The 16,594-nt window shown below is 45.7% G+C and overlaps 1 protein-coding gene across 1 annotated transcript; it reads right to left on the reverse strand.

Annotated features, from left to right (window-relative positions):
- Positions 1 to 1,299: 1,299 nt before the first annotated feature.
- On the reverse strand, positions 1,300 to 15,854 carry LOC309336962 (tripartite motif-containing protein 10-like). The gene is made up of 9 exons (XM_081853504.1): positions 15,744 to 15,854; positions 12,859 to 13,133; positions 12,008 to 12,450; positions 10,104 to 10,199; positions 7,442 to 7,672; positions 6,732 to 6,754; positions 5,669 to 5,787; positions 3,909 to 3,938; positions 1,300 to 3,301 (listed from the first exon to the last, which is right to left on the reverse strand). The coding sequence occupies exons 3-9, from the start codon at positions 12,407 to 12,409 to the stop codon at positions 2,784 to 2,786; spliced, it is 1,419 nt and encodes a 472-aa protein (XP_081709630.1). The 5' UTR covers positions 12,410 to 12,450; positions 12,859 to 13,133; positions 15,744 to 15,854; the 3' UTR covers positions 1,300 to 2,783.
- Between the last annotated feature and the right edge of the window lie 740 nt (positions 15,855 to 16,594).

The following is a 16,594-nucleotide window of genomic DNA, read 5'->3' on the forward strand; positions in this document are numbered from 1 at the left end:
ATAGGTCAACCCTCAAGACCAGTTTATTGGCTCTCATCCAGCTGTGCCTTGGCACCAATCCAGTTGTTGCACAGCCACACCCGATTCACATGTTATGAAGCAGAATTGGGTGCCATCAGGACGCTCCAAATCCTGTCTTAGTTGCTCCCAACTGCTTTGTATAAATCAGGGGTAGGGTACCTCTCTCACCCTTAGAATCCCACCGCTAGGAAGTACCCCTGCTTTTCTCCCCACTTGTTTTCTTGCCCGACTGGAATGTCTTCTTGAACTCATGATGTCTCTTGCGTCTCTGGAAAGGTACAAAGGTAAAGTTTACATTAGTTGCTCCTCCCACTTTTGCCACTTGGACACTCCCGCTTGGAAGGTTGCTCAGAGGGGAATGCAGCTCTTCAGATCAAAAATGGTTCTCCATCCCTGCTATAGATGTCTAATAGCATGGGGATAAGTGCCCTGAGGAACCCAGATTCCAAGGGGCTGAAGAGCAGCTACTCTCAAGCTGCTGCTTGCAACCAACCCTGGAGGTAACTGCTGTGAAACTGTGAGCGCATTCAGTACATGCCCCACAGGGCCGACCCCAGAGGATCCCCTGGCCAATGGCATCGAAAGGATATTGAGATCAGGCCCAGCTGGGTAGCAGGAGGGGCAAAACTCTGGGTGTGCAGAAAGGCTGAGAAACGGAGGCTAAGAGCAGGACAGAAGCGGAAAGAGCCAGGAGGGCTGGGAGAAAGCAACTGAGCATTTATTTCTAAAGACAGCTCTTCTGTGCAAGAGATTCTTTTTGAAATAAAAATACTGCAACCAGCTAGTAGCAGGGCCCAGTGAGGCGGTTGCCTCAGGGGGCAGACAGTAAGGGGGGGGGCACAGATCCAAGCCCCAGGGACGCTGCTTTCCTGTCTCCTCCCCTGCTGCTCTCTAGCCTCCTTTTTTCACCCCCTCCAGCAGCAGCTTCAGTGGGTGATAACTTCAGCAGCAGTAGCAGGTGATCACCATTTTCTGTTTTGCCTCAAGAGGCAGTGGACTCTGCAACACAAGAAGTGGTGGACTCTCCCTTCTGGGATCAAATCAGAAACCAGGACGGCTTCTCTAAATCAGAGACATCCCTGGAAAATAGTGACACTTGGAGGGTTTGCCTTTCCCTGCTTTTTCATTCACTGCCTCTGGTCTCCTGCATCCTTTTAGCAGAGGAGGGGAGCGTTTTTGGCTTTCATACTTCTCCACTCCCCACCCCACCCCCAATACAACCAAAAGCACAATATAACAAAACACACATACACCATTTGGGAGCGAAGACCAAAAAAATAAAATTGTTTTACTATTTTATTACTTATTTTCGCAGTTCAATCTATCTATAAATTTTATTGTTTATAGCTAATGGCCACAATACAATATGAGCACAAATCACACAGCTGCAAAACAAAAGACATTGCATGCACCAGACCAGGATACATCTATAGAGTCCAAAATTTATTTTCACAGTTGTTTCAATGGGAAGGATATAGGGCAGCAGAGTCCAGATGGTGGGGTCCAGATTACAGCTTCCATCATCCTTGACTGTCATCCCTGCTGGCTGAAGCTGATGGGAACTGGACAATAACATCTGAGGACACCTCAATGGCTATTCTGTGATATACAGAATCTACAATACTCTCCTGGTATGTCCCACGGAGAACCTTAAGGTCCATAAATAGCAACACCCTAGAGGTCCCAGGTCCTAAGGAAGTTAGATTAGCCTCAACCAGAGCCAGGGCCTTTTCAACGCTGGCTCCGGCCTGGTGGAACGCTCTGTCTCATGAGACCAGGGCCCTGCAGGATCTGATTTCTTTCCGCAGGGCCTGTAAGACAGAGTTGTTCCACCTGGCCTTTGGCTTAGAATCAGTTTGATTCCATCCCCCTCTTTCTTTTTCCTTTCCCCTCCTGTGAAGAGGCTGCATCCTAATGTTTTAATGTATTTTAATCTTGTTTTTTAAATTGTATTTTAATCATCAACTTTTTTTATTATTGGTTGTTAGCCACCCTGAGCCCAGTCTTGGCCGGGGAGGGCGGGGTATAAATAAAACATTTATTTATTTATTTATTTATTTCAAAGGATTAAGGCACTGATCCAGAAGACAATGAACTGAGAAGAGGCCCCACTGAATTACCTTGGAGCAACTATAGCTAGGGGCAGGCTTCATTTGCAGCAGGGGTTGGAAGCTGGTCCCTGACATTAAACCCCTTTATTTACTCCTCTGGAGATCTGAAGTCTATAAAGCAATGGGTTGTTTTATTCAGAATAAGCTCACCAAAATCAATGGAGCTAAGTTACCCACGTGCACGACTTTCAGTGGGTCTAAGTCCAAGCATGGTTATCCTTGGATGCAACTCAGTGAGGTTTCCCTGCCGATGTGGGTGGAGGGATTGCTTTCTAGTAATCCACTTCAGCAATACAAAAATGCATGTCAACAGCTGGTGGAGATCTGGTGCAGAGGGAGAGGTGGCAAAATAAAAAATGAAACCAGGGTTGGACATCAGTGGCGCTGAAATAAATTGTTTGGAACTGCTGAAAGTGTTGCTGTCTCTTTTGGAACAAAGCTGCAGGGAGAACACTGTGGGTGGGATGGGAAAAGCAAAGCCCACGTTTTTCATCTATCTGCTGATTGTGGCTGGAATGAATCCTCTCCGAGGACCTCTGCAAAGATGTCAACAGAGCTCTTTGCAAATAAACCTTCCCTTTCAGAGCAATCATTTTGCTCTGGAGAGAAACGCCTCCTGGGCCCGAGAGGTAGATTTGGTCCCCTTAAGGCTTAAGCCATCCTGAGTTGGGTTTTGTTTCCTGACAGCCAAAAGAAAGGGAGGAGCATCTCTCCAGAGAACGAGGCTCCTAGGAAGGTGTAGAGATGGGCTCCTGTGTCAGCATCGAAGAAAGACACTTCCCTTCCATCGTAGTTCAGAGTCACTCGGATCCGCTTGGGCTTGTTGCTCAGGGACAGGGGAGGGTTGTCAGGGGGGTTGAAGGCACTGTACCAACCTCCCCTCTTCCCCACAGCCCAGACCCCTCCTTCAGGACTTAAGGCTAAGCAGCCCTTTCTCCTCACTGACTTCCTGGCAACCCCAACAGCCCACATCTCCTCACTTCCCACAATGACTTCCCAGTAATGGCTGCCTTTGGTGAAGCCCTCACGTCCCAGCACAGCAGGATCGCTGTAGAACCTCTCGGAATTGTTGGGCAGGTGTTGATACTCGTCTCGCCATCTCACGCTTTTGCAGTCCTCAGACAGGACAAGCCGAGGATAAGCTGTGGCTGGATCCAGAGCAACATTTGCTGTTGGGGGGAGAGATGAGGCGTAAGGAAAAGAGGCAGAATCCGTGGAAAGAGAGGAGACACCAGTGCAAGACACACCCCAAGAACCAGGTTCCCTCTCTCATGAAATAGGACTTCCTTGCATTGCATTCAGGATTGGGACCATCCTCTCCTTCCTCCAGATGATAAATGCCCTTTTTGCTGTCTTTTAAAATTAGGCTCCCCCCCTTATTCAATATATGTTGCTGGATGAACATTTTGTATATTCTGTTCATTGTCTTACATTTTTCTGACTTTTACGTTGTGTATTTATCTGCTCAAGTCATTTTGAGACATTTTCTCTGTATAAAGAGATTGATAAATGTAATAAAGAAACAAAATAATAACATTATTTATGCTGTACCCCTCCTGTCAATCCAGGTATCTCAAATGACCCAGAAAATGTTTACTTTCCATTTTTGTGTGAGTGGATCCAGGAATTGGATGCCATGATAGCTGCTACATCACAGTGCAATTCACTCAAGTTAAGCTACTGATAGTTCCAAGGTCTGGGGGACAGGCTGTTTAAACTCAATAAAACAACATTTCCCATCCCCTCTGTGAATTTGGTCTTCCATTGGAAATTTACCTTTCTGAGCCAGTCTGAGGAATACAGTGTCTGAAGAGGGAAGAAGATAGAAAGTTTAAGCACTACAGTATTGGACCTTTGGTAAATCTTGTCACAATAATATGACTTCACAACATACTGCATATTGTTTATTTAAAGTTAAAGAAATTAAGTTGAACAATTTTTTTTTAAAAAAAACTAATAATAATAATAATAATGATGATTATGATGATGTATATATCAGGGTAGTTCATATGGGGAACAGATTAAAATAATTAAAAATGTAAAACACAGAAATAATAAATCATACTAGAAAAGATTGTCTATGAACCTCATAGTTCAGAGTAGGATCAATAGTGGTGCATAAGCTCTGCAATACCAGTCTTAGGCAGGAAGACAAAGGGGAGCTGGCCACAGCCTCACATCTGCCCCAAGTACACTGGTGGCTCCAATGGTGGGGGTTATTAAAGCTGCAATTGTTTAACATAACAAGAAACTAAACTTGCAGAGGCAGAATTGGCAAAGCTCTCAAGCAAAAGGAAGTCCCAGACCTTCCAAGTGTCCCTAGTTTCCAGGGACAGTCCCGGATTTACAGAAGCTGTCCCGGCTTCTGATTTGTCCTGCTTTTCCTTAGGACATCCCTATTTTCATCGGAGAAATGTTGGAGGGTATGAAGTCCTGCCTCACTGAATTTTAATTTCCAGTAGCATTGCCCTGGAACTCTAGAGATGGTTTTTGCATCAAAGGCTGGTAGGATCATATATGGGACGTTGCCCTCTCAGAGCACACGACACAGCTCTGTTGACTGGTCAGATAAGCAGGTTTGCCAAATGAGGTCAGTTTGGAAAGCTTATGGTTTCTCTTCCTTTTTTTGCAAGCAGTAACACTTCCGTACTCAAATTTCTATATGGTCTATCTGGATCTCAATCACAGAAGGCGGAGAACTCAGTTAAATATAGACGTCAAGTTCAGCACTGCTTGCACTGTGTCCTATTTTTATGGCCTTAATGTAGTCCACATTGTGGTTTTGGTTCTTGTTCGAAAGTGGATAAAAGCATTTTGGGGGTTTGGGATTCTTTCAAACCAACATTTAGGTACAGGCTGTTTGGAATGTTCCCCTTCTCCAGTGAAATGTGGAATCTCTTGTGAGACCAAGATGGTTGCAGCACTAGATTTTTTCATTCTGTTATTTGCCCTGAGATCGAATAATGGAGTGGTATAAAAATGATAGATGATAGATAGATAGATAGATAGATAGATAGATAGATAGATAGATGATAGATAGATAGATGATAGATAGATAGGTAGATAGATAGATAGATAGATAGATAGATAGATAGATAGAGCAGATGCGGGTGTGAGTCTGAGGAGGAGGAGATGCTTCAGTAGGGTAATAGGTGCTTGTTGTGAAGCCCAAGCAAACTGAGAACCTCCCAAAGGACCACTCCTGATTGTGTAGATTAGCAACAATATGCAAAGGAGATTCCATATAGTTATGAACAGAAACATGTTGGAACAAAAACTCAGGACTTTACAATACAATATACCCTGGTGCATTTGCAGCAGTTACCACTCCAGCCTCTGAGGACGAGAATGGCAATATAAATGGGGCAATAGGTAGTTGAGGAGGAGAGAATGATGACTAGGCTGTAAAAAAGGAATCTCTGCTGGTGCTACCACTGACTATTTGGCAAGAACAAAATATAATGAAGAGTCCGGCATGCTCATTTTCAGACTTATACAATACCTAGCATAAAATCCTCACCGCCATTATTCATTACCTTTGAACTGCTTCATGTCACCTTGCAGAAGGGGATTTGTAACACAGAATTGCGAGATCCTTTTCTTCAGCTCTGGAGGGAAATCCACTGGATTCCCTAGTCTCTCTCTTTTCTCATATCTGGTGGAGAAAAACAATTTTAAACCACCCAACTCCAAGGAATGAAAGGAATTGAGAGGAGGAAGGAACCGCTGGAAAGCCAAGAGGGAGAGGCAAGCACAGAGGGATTGAGGCCCAGAGGGATGGAGGCGATTATGGACGCCAAAGCCAGACACCTGGGGGCCAGAACACGGTCTCTGAGTCTCCCCACTTACATCTATGCCAGTAAAAAGAAACGTCAAGTGATACCATTACGCTCAGAGTTTCTCTGTTTCCAGCTTTGCTGCATTGCCTATAACAGGGTTGCCGTATGTCCGAAATTTCCCAGACATAGCTCAACAACTTTGCCCCACAAAAGCCCAACAACTTCTGCATCCAGTTTTTAATTTTTTGAAACATGGCAACCCTAAAAGGGCATAAATGATCTGAGTGTATTGACAGCACACTGCATATTTCATTCCGTCACCCATTCCTTGGCACTGGGCCATTCTTGCCCTCTTCTCAACCCATTGCTCAGTTCATTTTTGCCTTGATTATGCCTTTCGGCTGCTCTAACCATTTGTTAAAATTCAACAAATGGAATCAAATGCAACTCGAAAAAGCACTTCAAGAAACAGCAGAGTGGGCTACAGAAGACAACTCCCACCATCTTAAAAGTATATGTAAGGGTATCTAAGAAGAAGTTTAAAAGTCTAGAAAAAAACTGAAAGGATTTTGCCTGGCTCTTAAAAGATGCTTTCTATTCTTTGTCATTTTCTGAGAAAGAGAACAAAGGAGCAGAAAAACAGGTTGGACCTGAGGGGTTCAAAGGAGGGCTCCTGTTGTTACCTGCGAAATGCTGCAGGTGTGGGGAGTCCCCCTCTCTCTCCCTTGGAGCCTGGAGGGGCAGGTTTTATGTACTGGGCTCCTGGACCCTTCCCAGCCTCATGAGGAGAAGCTACTGGAAATGAGAAGGACCCACTTACCTCTGCAAGGTGCTTCTCACATCCTAGAGAGAAAAAGAGGGAGAGAAGAAGGGAAATCAGTGCCTGCCACAAGATAGACCCAGGATAGGATTCGCTCTGGCCCTTTGAGGCTGTGGGTTTCCCATGGAGGAGATATTCACGAGTTTATTGTCAACAGACAAAATGGCTCCATTTCGACGCAGTGAAAGGTGAACTATTAGATGCAATTGAATAGAACAAAGCTGCTCCCACATTTTAAAATGTGCAGGGAAACATCCGAGTTTTTCAAATTCTTCATGCAACATAAGAGAGAAAACCCACATTTGCAAATAATGGAAAGAAACTCCCACAGAATCGTAGAATTGTAGAGTTGAAGGGAACTCGAGGGTGATCCTGCTGCTCTATAGAACAGCCCTGGCAACCAGCTCTAGGCGTATTCCAGCGGAATATATATATGCAGTGGTACCTCGGGTTACATATGCTTCAGGTTACATACGCTTCAGGTTACGGACGGCGTAGCAGCAGCAGGAGGTCCCATTAGCTAAAGGGGTGCTTCAGGTTAAGAACAGTTTCAGGTTAAGAACGGACCTCTGGAACGAATTAAGTACTTAACCTGAGGTACCACCGTATTTATATCTATAAATAAGGAAACATCAAATCTTTAAATACTTCCCAAAATGATAATAATTCCCTTACAAACACACATTCAGCTGCTTCTGCCACAGCCTTACCCGGAGGAGTTCACTTCCTGGCTGCTGGCGTTTCTCCTCCATCTCCTGAATGATCCTTTGAAGAGAGGAGAGTTCCTCAGAGAGCTGGTCCATGAGCTGATCCCTTTTTGCTGCAATCTCTTTCTCCACCTTTTCCATCTGATTCAGCAGGCGCTTCTCTTGCTTTTTGAGAAACTGGCGCAGTTGCCTGAACTCGCTGGCTGCCTTTTGCCTCTCCGTTTCTGTTAATTTCTGCAATAAGCAGAATAAAAAGAAGAGGAAAGGAATTCAGCATCTCTATTTGTGTCCAATCTTCGCAGAATAGAGGGGCGTTGTGAGAATTCCACAGGAAGGGCAACTCTGGCTTCTCAAAGCCCACGGGACCGCCTCTCCTGGTATGCCCCGCGGAGGACCTTAAGGTCCACAAATGACAGCATTTTGGAGGTCCCAAGTTGCAAGGTGGCTAGATTGGTCTCAACTAGGGCCAGGGCCTTTTCAGTACTGGCCCCGACTTGGTGGAACGCTCTGTCACAAGAGACTAGGGCCCTGCGGGACTTGACATCTTTCCGCAGGGCCTGCAAGACAGAGCTGTTCCGCCGGGCCTTTGGTTTGTACTCAGTCTGGCCCTTATGTTTCCCTCCCCTTATGGGTTTGATCTATGGGCTACTTTTAAAATAAGGCTGCATTTTAAATTGCATTTTAACCTGTATTTTAAGTTGGTTCCCCCCCCCCCATTAAGTTTTTACCGTAATTTTACTGCTGTTAGCCGCCCTGAGGCTGGCTTTGGCAGGGGAGGGTGGGGTATAAATAACTATTATTATTATTATTATTATTATTATTATTATTATTATTGGCACGATGAGAAGTCAGGAAGATGCTGACTCTGAGACTTCTAGACTGGGTGGGAAGCGTTGGGGGTAAAATGTCAAGGATTGTAACAAGTTATTTGACCCAGAAAGGGCTGGTGGTGTAAAGCAGTGTTCCCCAACCGGGGGGCACCCATGATATTCTAAGGGGGCCACAGCAAGAGACTAGGGGGCCACAGAGGGCAGTGAAAAGTGTAGCAAGAAAATCCTGATTGGCCGGCTATTTGCTTGGCCAAACCCAAGTGGGTAAGGGGGTGCCCACCAGGGCCTGGCACTCCTTTTTGCCATTTGCGTTTTCTTGGAGTAGTCCTGTGTTTTTTTTCTGGCAGGAGAGGGCGATTGCTGAGGCTCCCGTTTCAATCAATAGGGCCCACAATCTAGAACCCTCTCTTGCCCCGACCTAGCCACTGTGATCCATGTGACGGTCACCTCCAGACTGGATTATTGTAACTCACTCTACATGGGGCTGCCCTTGAGACTGACTCAGAAACTCCAGCGGGTGCAGAATAAAATAAATAAATAAATAAATAAATAAATAAACAAACAAATGTAATAATACTTTATTATTTATACTCCGCCCATCTCGCTGGGTTTCCCCAGCCACTTTGGGCGGCTTCCAACAAAACACTAAAATACAATAACCTATTAAACATTAAAAGCTTCCCTAAACAGGGCTGCCTTCAGATGTCTTCTAAAAGTTTGTAGTTATTTTTCTCTTTGACATCTGGTGGAAGGGCGTTCCCCAGGGTGGGTGCCACTACCGAGAAGGCCCTCTGCCTGGTTCCCTGTAACTTGGCTTCTCACAGCGAGGGAACTGCCAGAAGGCCCTCGGCGCTGGACCTGTAATTTTATTCCTTACGGGGTCTTCGCTGTGGGATCACATTCACCCGGTGCTATACCAGCTGCACTGGCTCCCGGTAGAGTATAGGATCAGGTTTAAGGTGTTGGTTTTAACCTTTAAAGCCCTATACGGCCTAGGACCCTCATACCTACGGGACCGCCTCTCCTGGTATGCCCCACGGAGGACCTTACGGTCTCCAAATAAAAACATCTTGAAGGTGCCAGGCCACAGAGAGGTTAGGCTGACCTCAACCAGAGCCAGGACTTTTTCAGCTGTGGCTCCAATCTGGTGGAACGCTCTGTCACAAGAGACTAGGGCCCCGCGGGACTTGACATCTTTCCGCAGGGCCTGCAAGACAGAGCTGTTCCACCTTTGGTAATCCTCACAGAACTCTAGCCCAATGGTTGCCATTAATATGATTTGAACTGATTTTATAATGAAATGATTTTAGAATGTTGTATCATTTTACTGTTGTTAGCCGCTCTGAGCCCAGCTTCGGTTGGGGAGGGCGGCATATAAATAAAATATTTCTTAAAAAACAAAAAAACCATGTCAGGTAAATGTGGTGGTGGGGTGGCAATGGGTAGGGCTGGGTGAGCCGGAGCTGCTTTTTTGCTGCGCCCTGGTGGCAGCCTGGGCCTGACTCAGCAATCCACCCCAGCGCCTAGTGGATCGGGCCCTTTGGATGTTGCTGAGGCGCTTTATAGGTTAAAACCAGCACTTTTAATTGGGCCCAGAAACTAATTCGTAGCCAGTGGAGTCAGGCCAGTGCAGTCAGAAGAAAGTCACACTGTGTTCAGCGGGCCTTACTCCCAGCTAAGAAATTTTAGGAGAGATGAGGGTTTTCCAAAGGACATGTGTTCTGAGGACTTGGGCTGCCTCTTGGCTTTTGTTTCTCTGCATTTTACACGAAGTTTCTCAATATGAGGGTGATGGTTTACGTCCTCCTTCCCTTCCCAGTGTCCAGGTCACTTACGAGCAAGTCTTCGCTTTCCCTTTTCACCGCAGCTTTTTTTACCAGAATTTTCTCTCTCTCCTCCAGCAGATTCTCCAGGCAGCTATCCATCACATTCTGAAGAGAAAACAAAAACTCAGGATTGATTTGGAGAGAGTAGAGGTGGACGATATGCTTATTTTCTGCCATGCATTCAAGCGCCTGGGAGCAAGGTCGGCCCTGCGCTTAGGAAGAGTGATAGGCTTGAAACTGCTCTATCTCCTTGCAGAGGATGCGATCCTAGGTTTTAAGTGAGTAGTTGCAAAGTGCATTCTGTCATTTTTTAGTAAGACCCGTTTGTATAACTCCTGTTATTTCTATAAATGTTATTTTTACTATAGGCTTATGTGAATTGCTGAAACAGGTACACAGCCTAAAAGGTAAATACAAATATATGTATAAATTGCCATTTTTAGGGCAATTTCCTGTTTGCTTTCAGCCTTAACTCAAATTACGAAGTTATTCTAAAGTTCAGTTTACATTGCTAGACAGCATGTGACAGGAGTTTTTCAAAGCTAAAATTAATCAAGAGTTATCTTAGGTCTTAGGTCCAGGATGAGTCAAGCTTGGATCTCTGGTTACAGATAGGTAGCCGTGTTGGTCTGCCATAGTCAAAACAAAAAAAATTCCTTCCAGTAGCACCTTAAAGACCAACTAAGTCAGTTCTTGGTATGAGCTTTCGTGTGCATGCACACTTCTTCAGATACCAAGGTATCTGAAGAAGTGTGCATGCACACGAAAGCTCATACCAAGAACTGACTTAGTTGGTCTTTAAGGTGCTACTGGAAGGAATTTTTTTTGTTTTGGATCTCTGGCTTAGCCATCTTGTCAATTGAAAATAAAGTAGCGAAAGGAATTGATTTTGATGATGTGATTTCAAAATTTGCAGAGAACAAAGTTCGGAAAAGGGGTTTTAAGTGCTTTTGCTTACAATGTTAAGTAAATAAACCAGAAAATAACACCTGCAAGTATAAGTATCTTATTTTTCCTTATTTTAATAATTTCAATGTGGGGGGGGCGGGGTGACAAGAAATTTTCGCACCGTGTACCGCCTGACGTTACTACGCCACTGAGCATAAGTGTGGATGAACCCTAAGATTGTCCTGTCAGACTGCACAGCTGCTGTGTTTGCAATGAGGAGAAGGGTGTTACCTTGTTCTTCACCCCTTGGGATGGATGAAACTATCCTTTACAAAATGTTCCAGGAAATGTCAAAACAAAGAATCCCTTAATACAGAATTTTTTTTAGGGAAAAGATGGGAGCCCCAATACTACTACTACTACTACTACTAATATATTTATACCCTTCCCATCTGGCTGGGCTTCCCCAGCCACTCAGGGCAGCTTCCAACTAAAATACAATAACCTATTAAGCATTAAAAGCTTCCCTAAACAGGGCTGCCTTTAGATGTCTTCTAAAAGTTTGGTAGTTATTTTTCTCTTTGACATCTGGTGGGAGGGTGTTCCACAGGGCGGGCGCCACTACCGAGAAGGCCCTGGTTCCCTGTAACTTGCCTTCTCGCAGCGAGGGAACCGCCAGAAGGCCCTCGGCACTGGACCTCAGTGTCCGGGCAGAACGATGGAGGTGGAGACGTTCCTTCAGGTATACTGGACCGAGGCCACTACCTACAGGGCCAGAGTTCCTCACCCCTGGTCTAGCCCCTGCCCTCCCCTTGCTGTGGTGTTGGAGCAATAGGAGCTGTTTTTTGAAGGGAGAGGGCAGAAGGTACCCTCCAGTATTGGTAATTTGCTGAGGGGACAGAAAACTAGACGTACCCTTGCAGTGGGAGTTATTTTCCAGACACACTGAGACAATATTCTGCAAAGAGAACGAATGGTGGGGAGGAGGAAGGAGTCAGTTACCAAGTGCCAAGATGACTTCGTACCTTGTATTCCTGGACAACTTCTTCCTTGAGGACCACAGTGTGCGATTCATGTTCCGGGGAACGTTCACAAAACATGCACACCAATTCTTTATCATCTCTGCAGAACAGGTGGAGTCTTTCCTTGTGTTTCTCACATAGCTCCTTTCCTCGGAGTTTAAACTTTTCTGATATGTTTGCCAGGTCCCAATTGGGACGGAAATTCCCTTTCTGGATCTTGGCTCTGCAGACCGGACACTCCAAGTCCCCCGCACCCTTTTCTTCCCATTTATCGCTGCAGTTCTGGATGCAGCCCTGACAGAAGTTGTGGCCGCAGTCCAAGGTCACGGGGTCTGTCAGATAGTCCCTGCAGATGGGGCACAAGACTTCATCCTCCACATCTGTGGGTGGAGAATAGGAGGCCATGGTGGATGAAGAGTCTGCGGATTTGTTGACAGAAGAGGCAGCTGTAGAAAAAAAAGCAAAATGAGAAGCAGCTAGAGGATAAAGGGGTTGGGGTGAAAACTATTGGTCAATAAGCATTTCCAAATCCTTCTAGTGGGGAGTGACAGTGCCTCCAGACTGGGTGTGTGGATTCAAGCACATTCTGGAGCTAAAATAGATTAAATAGCTCCACCATCCTATTGGAACAAACAAAATTTAAAAACACTTGGCCTTTTTGTGGTCTGCAATAGAAGTTTCTTGCCTGGGGCTAACAGTTTCTATATGGATGTCTTATTTTCCACAGGATTGTGAAGGAGAAGGGAAGGGTTAAAACACCCCTGCAGGCTCACTGAGAACTGAATGAAAACAGCCCTTTCTGAGCAACCAGCTGCCTGAGAGCATAAATTGGGGTCTAGTGGTAAAATACTCACCCCTGAATTAGCTTTCTCTTGCTGCCAAGATGCTGGGCTGACTGATCGACGAGGTTTCCTTTTCCCCCGGTCAGCTATTCTTGCTCTTGCTTCCTCACCCTTTCTTTATGACAGGGCAGAGAAGTGTGTATTATGTACAGAATGATGTAACTACAACCAGGAACTGTTGCCTTAAATGGTGCTTCTGGGAATGCTCAACTTCCTCCCTCTCTCTCTTCACTTCTCAAATATCACGGATTTCCTCTTCATCTTTGCCCCACCCTCAGTATAGAAGTCTGCATAGAAAGAAAGAAAGAAAGAAAGAAAGAAAGAAAGAAAGAAAGAAAGAGAAAACCACCCTTCTCCATCGTTACTGAATTGAGCATTTGTGTGAGACGTCTTTATACGAAATAGAACAAAGACATAGTTTCTTTTGGGGGAGGCATGGAAGGCTTTTTAAAATCAGAAATATTACAGTAAATGGTTAATGAGTAACTGCTTTGGCCTTTCTTGCATGAACTTTGCCTGACACTTCAGCCACACCCATATTGTTCCTGATGCAGATATAGACTGGCTGTTCCTCTGTGTGTTCTGGGAGATCAAGAGGAAGGGAACTGGTCACAGTAGGAGGAAGATTCCCTGGCTTCTCCAGCAGCCTGTCTGATTTCTTCTTCTTGCCCCCCCCCCCCCCCCGCTTCTGCCTCTGATTCTGGACTTCTCTCTGGTGCAGACTCTCCCTGCTCACTAAGCCCTGTTGCCCCTTCAGCTTCTGACACCTCCTCCTCCCCCCCCATCTACTCCTTTTTCTCCCTCTGACCACCCATTGTCATCCCACCTCTACTCCCCTAGTTCTGAGCTTTCTTCCCCTGGGGGTTCTCTTAGAGGTCCCCCAGCTCGTGTCTCCCACCACTCCTCATCCAGTCAGTCCATGGCAGTATGCCTTTCTTGGCTGCCTTCACTGTCACTCGTTAGGCTCGGTGAGGAGCCCTTACCAATTTTTGATAACATTTTACAGGATCTTTCCTCCAGTTGTGTTTGAGCTGTCTCCTAGCTTCCTTCTTTGCCCTAAGCTATGGAGTAGACCAGGGAGCCAAGTGGGCTCCACAAAGTGGGAGAGAGCCATTCAGATGTTCCAGAGGTCAGTCAGGGCTTTCACAGGAGCACTAGTCACCAACTGCCTATGCCATGTGCTCCTTACCGGGCCTGCCCCATTTCCCCTATACAGTGGGACCTCAGGTTACATACACTTCAGGTTACAGACTCCACTAACCCAGAAATAGTAACTCGGGTTAAGAACTTTGCTTTAGGATGAGAACAGAAATCATGCGGTGACAGCAGGAGGCCCCATTAGCTAAAGTGGTGCTTCAGGTTAAGAACAGTTTCAGGTTATGAACAGACCTCCAGAACAAATTAAGTTCATAACCAGAGGTACCACTGTATTTCCCCCTACTCTGAAGCACTGTAATTACACCCCCCCCCCCCCTTCTCCTCTCTTCCCAGGCACATGCTGCACTCATTTAAAACAAAACAACCAAAATTTAAATGTTGTTTAGTCGTGACCCCAGAGCACGCCAGGCCCTCCTGTCTTCCACTGCCTCCCGCAGTTTGGTCAAACTCATGCTGGTAGCTTCGAGAACACTGTCCAACCATCTCGTCCTCTGTCGTCCCCTTCTCCTTGTGCCCTCCATCTTTCCCAACATCAGGGTCTTTTCCAGGGAGTCTTCTCTTCTCATAAGGTGGCCAAAGTATTGGAGCCACCTCCAATAAAATTTAAATACCCACAGATTAAAAGCCATTTTAAAGCATTTTAGACATTTGGGGCAGTAAAACCAATAACAGAGACCTGAAAAGGAGACCCTAACACTGCAACCCAAGAGTTTGCTTCAGCATTATTTTTTAATATGGAGGCTAGATTCTGCCCTCCAGGTCAGGTGGAAAAGGCCTCCCAGCAGCGGATAAGTCCTCCAGCATGAGTTCTGGGGCCATGTGTTCTGTGAACTAGAGCCTCCATGGCCAGAAGAGAGCTACCACAGTGAAGCAGATCTGACTCGCCTGAGAAATAGCTGGATTAGGGCTGTGGGAAGGCATATGGGAGCCCAACCCCAGCCAGAGGAAGTCAAGGAATCCATACCCATTGCTCCCTGGGTCCTGAGCCAGGAGAAGAGCTCCACCTTTTGGTTTTCTGGACTTGCAAACAGGTCCACTCTTGGGAGGACAAAGCAATCCCCTATTTGCTGCAAAACCTGTGGGCAAAGGCTCCATTTCGCCTGGGAGGTCTGCTATGTGGTCTGCTGATAGGGATTATAGATTCCATCACATCTCAAAGTAGAGGAGGGCCAGTCTGGCCGCTCTGACCTCCAACCCGTTTATGGATTGGCTGGCTTCTTCCTCGGATCAGGTCCCTTGGGCATACTGGTATTCTGTTTGGGCTCCCCACCCCAAGAGACTTGTGCCCATGGCTATTTGCACCTGTTAGGGTGCTGTCAGATGGTAGCCCAGGAAAGTATAAAGACAAGGGAAAGTTTCTAACAGTCCTTATTTATTTAAAACTTTATAGAGAGAAGCTGTAGAACCCAGCCTCTTGGATAATGGCATTGTCCCAAGTGAATCTCCACCCCCCCAATCTCTCCCACCTCCTCATTCGCCGCCATCAGTATCACCTGCTCTGCCACTAAGTGCTCTTTGTCTTCAAGCTCTTTGCTCTCCTACTTTTATGGCTCACTGGGTTCCCCAAGTTTGGGAAAGTGTTAAGGATAATAGTTTAATTTTCATAAACCTGCCCTTCTGCATTGCTTGAATTTCATTGTCTGTCTGACCTCACTTTTTTCTTTCCACCCATGAACACGTGTGTGTGTGTGTGTGTGTGTGTGTGTGTGTGTGTGTAGAGATAAATATAACAAGCTTACATTCATGCTTCATGCATCTGACAAAGGACATTTCCAAACCATCTCTGTTTTGGGGTGGGATTCAGTCACACACAGGAAAATTCAGGTTTTGTAATTAAAGCTGCTTTGGAGTTCTTGCGCAACAAACACACTTCACCAAAAGACTGGGCGCTCTGCAAGAAACAAAACGACCGGGCAGGGGGGTGTCACAGACCAACCAAACTATACAGTGGAATACATGAAAATAAATCTCTTGAAAGGGATCTTTGCTTTATTGAAATTTCATGAACCCATTACCAGCAAAAACCCATTTTGAACAACAACAAAAGTAGATTATTAGTAACTGGCCCAAAGGAATCCAAAGCAGCCATATTCACAAACTGAGGAAGTGTACGTGGGAATGATGCACTGAAGCAGGAAATCCAGACCCAGCTCTCTGTTCTGACCAATAAGCAGCATTGTGGGGAAAGTCCAGAATGCCAGATTCCAAGCTATCCAGATCAACAGTTCAAATTAAAAAAGCAAGGGTCTCCAAACAGCATGGCCCCGAAGATGGAAAACAAACACTACCAAATTCTTTTCTGCACATCCAGAGACTTGACAGTCACCGTCACTTATCAGGAACCCGGGGAACCCTGAGTGGAAAACTCCATACATTTATATGGTTATCCGCCTGTGTGAATTTGCTTATGAATATTAAGGTCTCCACTCCCTCTGGAGCTCTTTCCAGATTCCATACATCTATAATTTCCCCCCGTGTGAGTTAGCTGATTTTTCCTAAGGTGTTCCTTTTCAATGAAGCTCTTTCAACATTCGATACGTTTAAATGGCTTCTTCCCAGTGTGAGTCCGTTGGTGTATTCTAAGTGATCC

The sequence above is a fragment of the Podarcis erhardii genome, assembly GCF_964252035.2.
Source record: "Podarcis erhardii genome assembly, chromosome: 2".
Classification (NCBI taxonomy): domain Eukaryota; kingdom Metazoa; phylum Chordata; class Lepidosauria; order Squamata; family Lacertidae; genus Podarcis; species Podarcis erhardii.

Coding starts and splice junctions, on each gene's coding strand:
- LOC309336962 (XM_081853504.1), bottom strand. CDS start 12,409: ATGGCCTCCTATTCTCCACCCACAGATGTGGAGGATGAAGTCTTGTGC. Junction 6,755..7,441: donor CAGGAAGTGAACTCCTCCGG/GTAAGGCTGTGG, acceptor TTTTCTCTCTAG/GATGTGAGAAGCACCTTGCA. Junction 3,939..5,668: donor TGACATGAAGCAGTTCAAAG/GTAATGAATAAT, acceptor TTCCCTCTTCAG/ACACTGTATTCCTCAGACTG.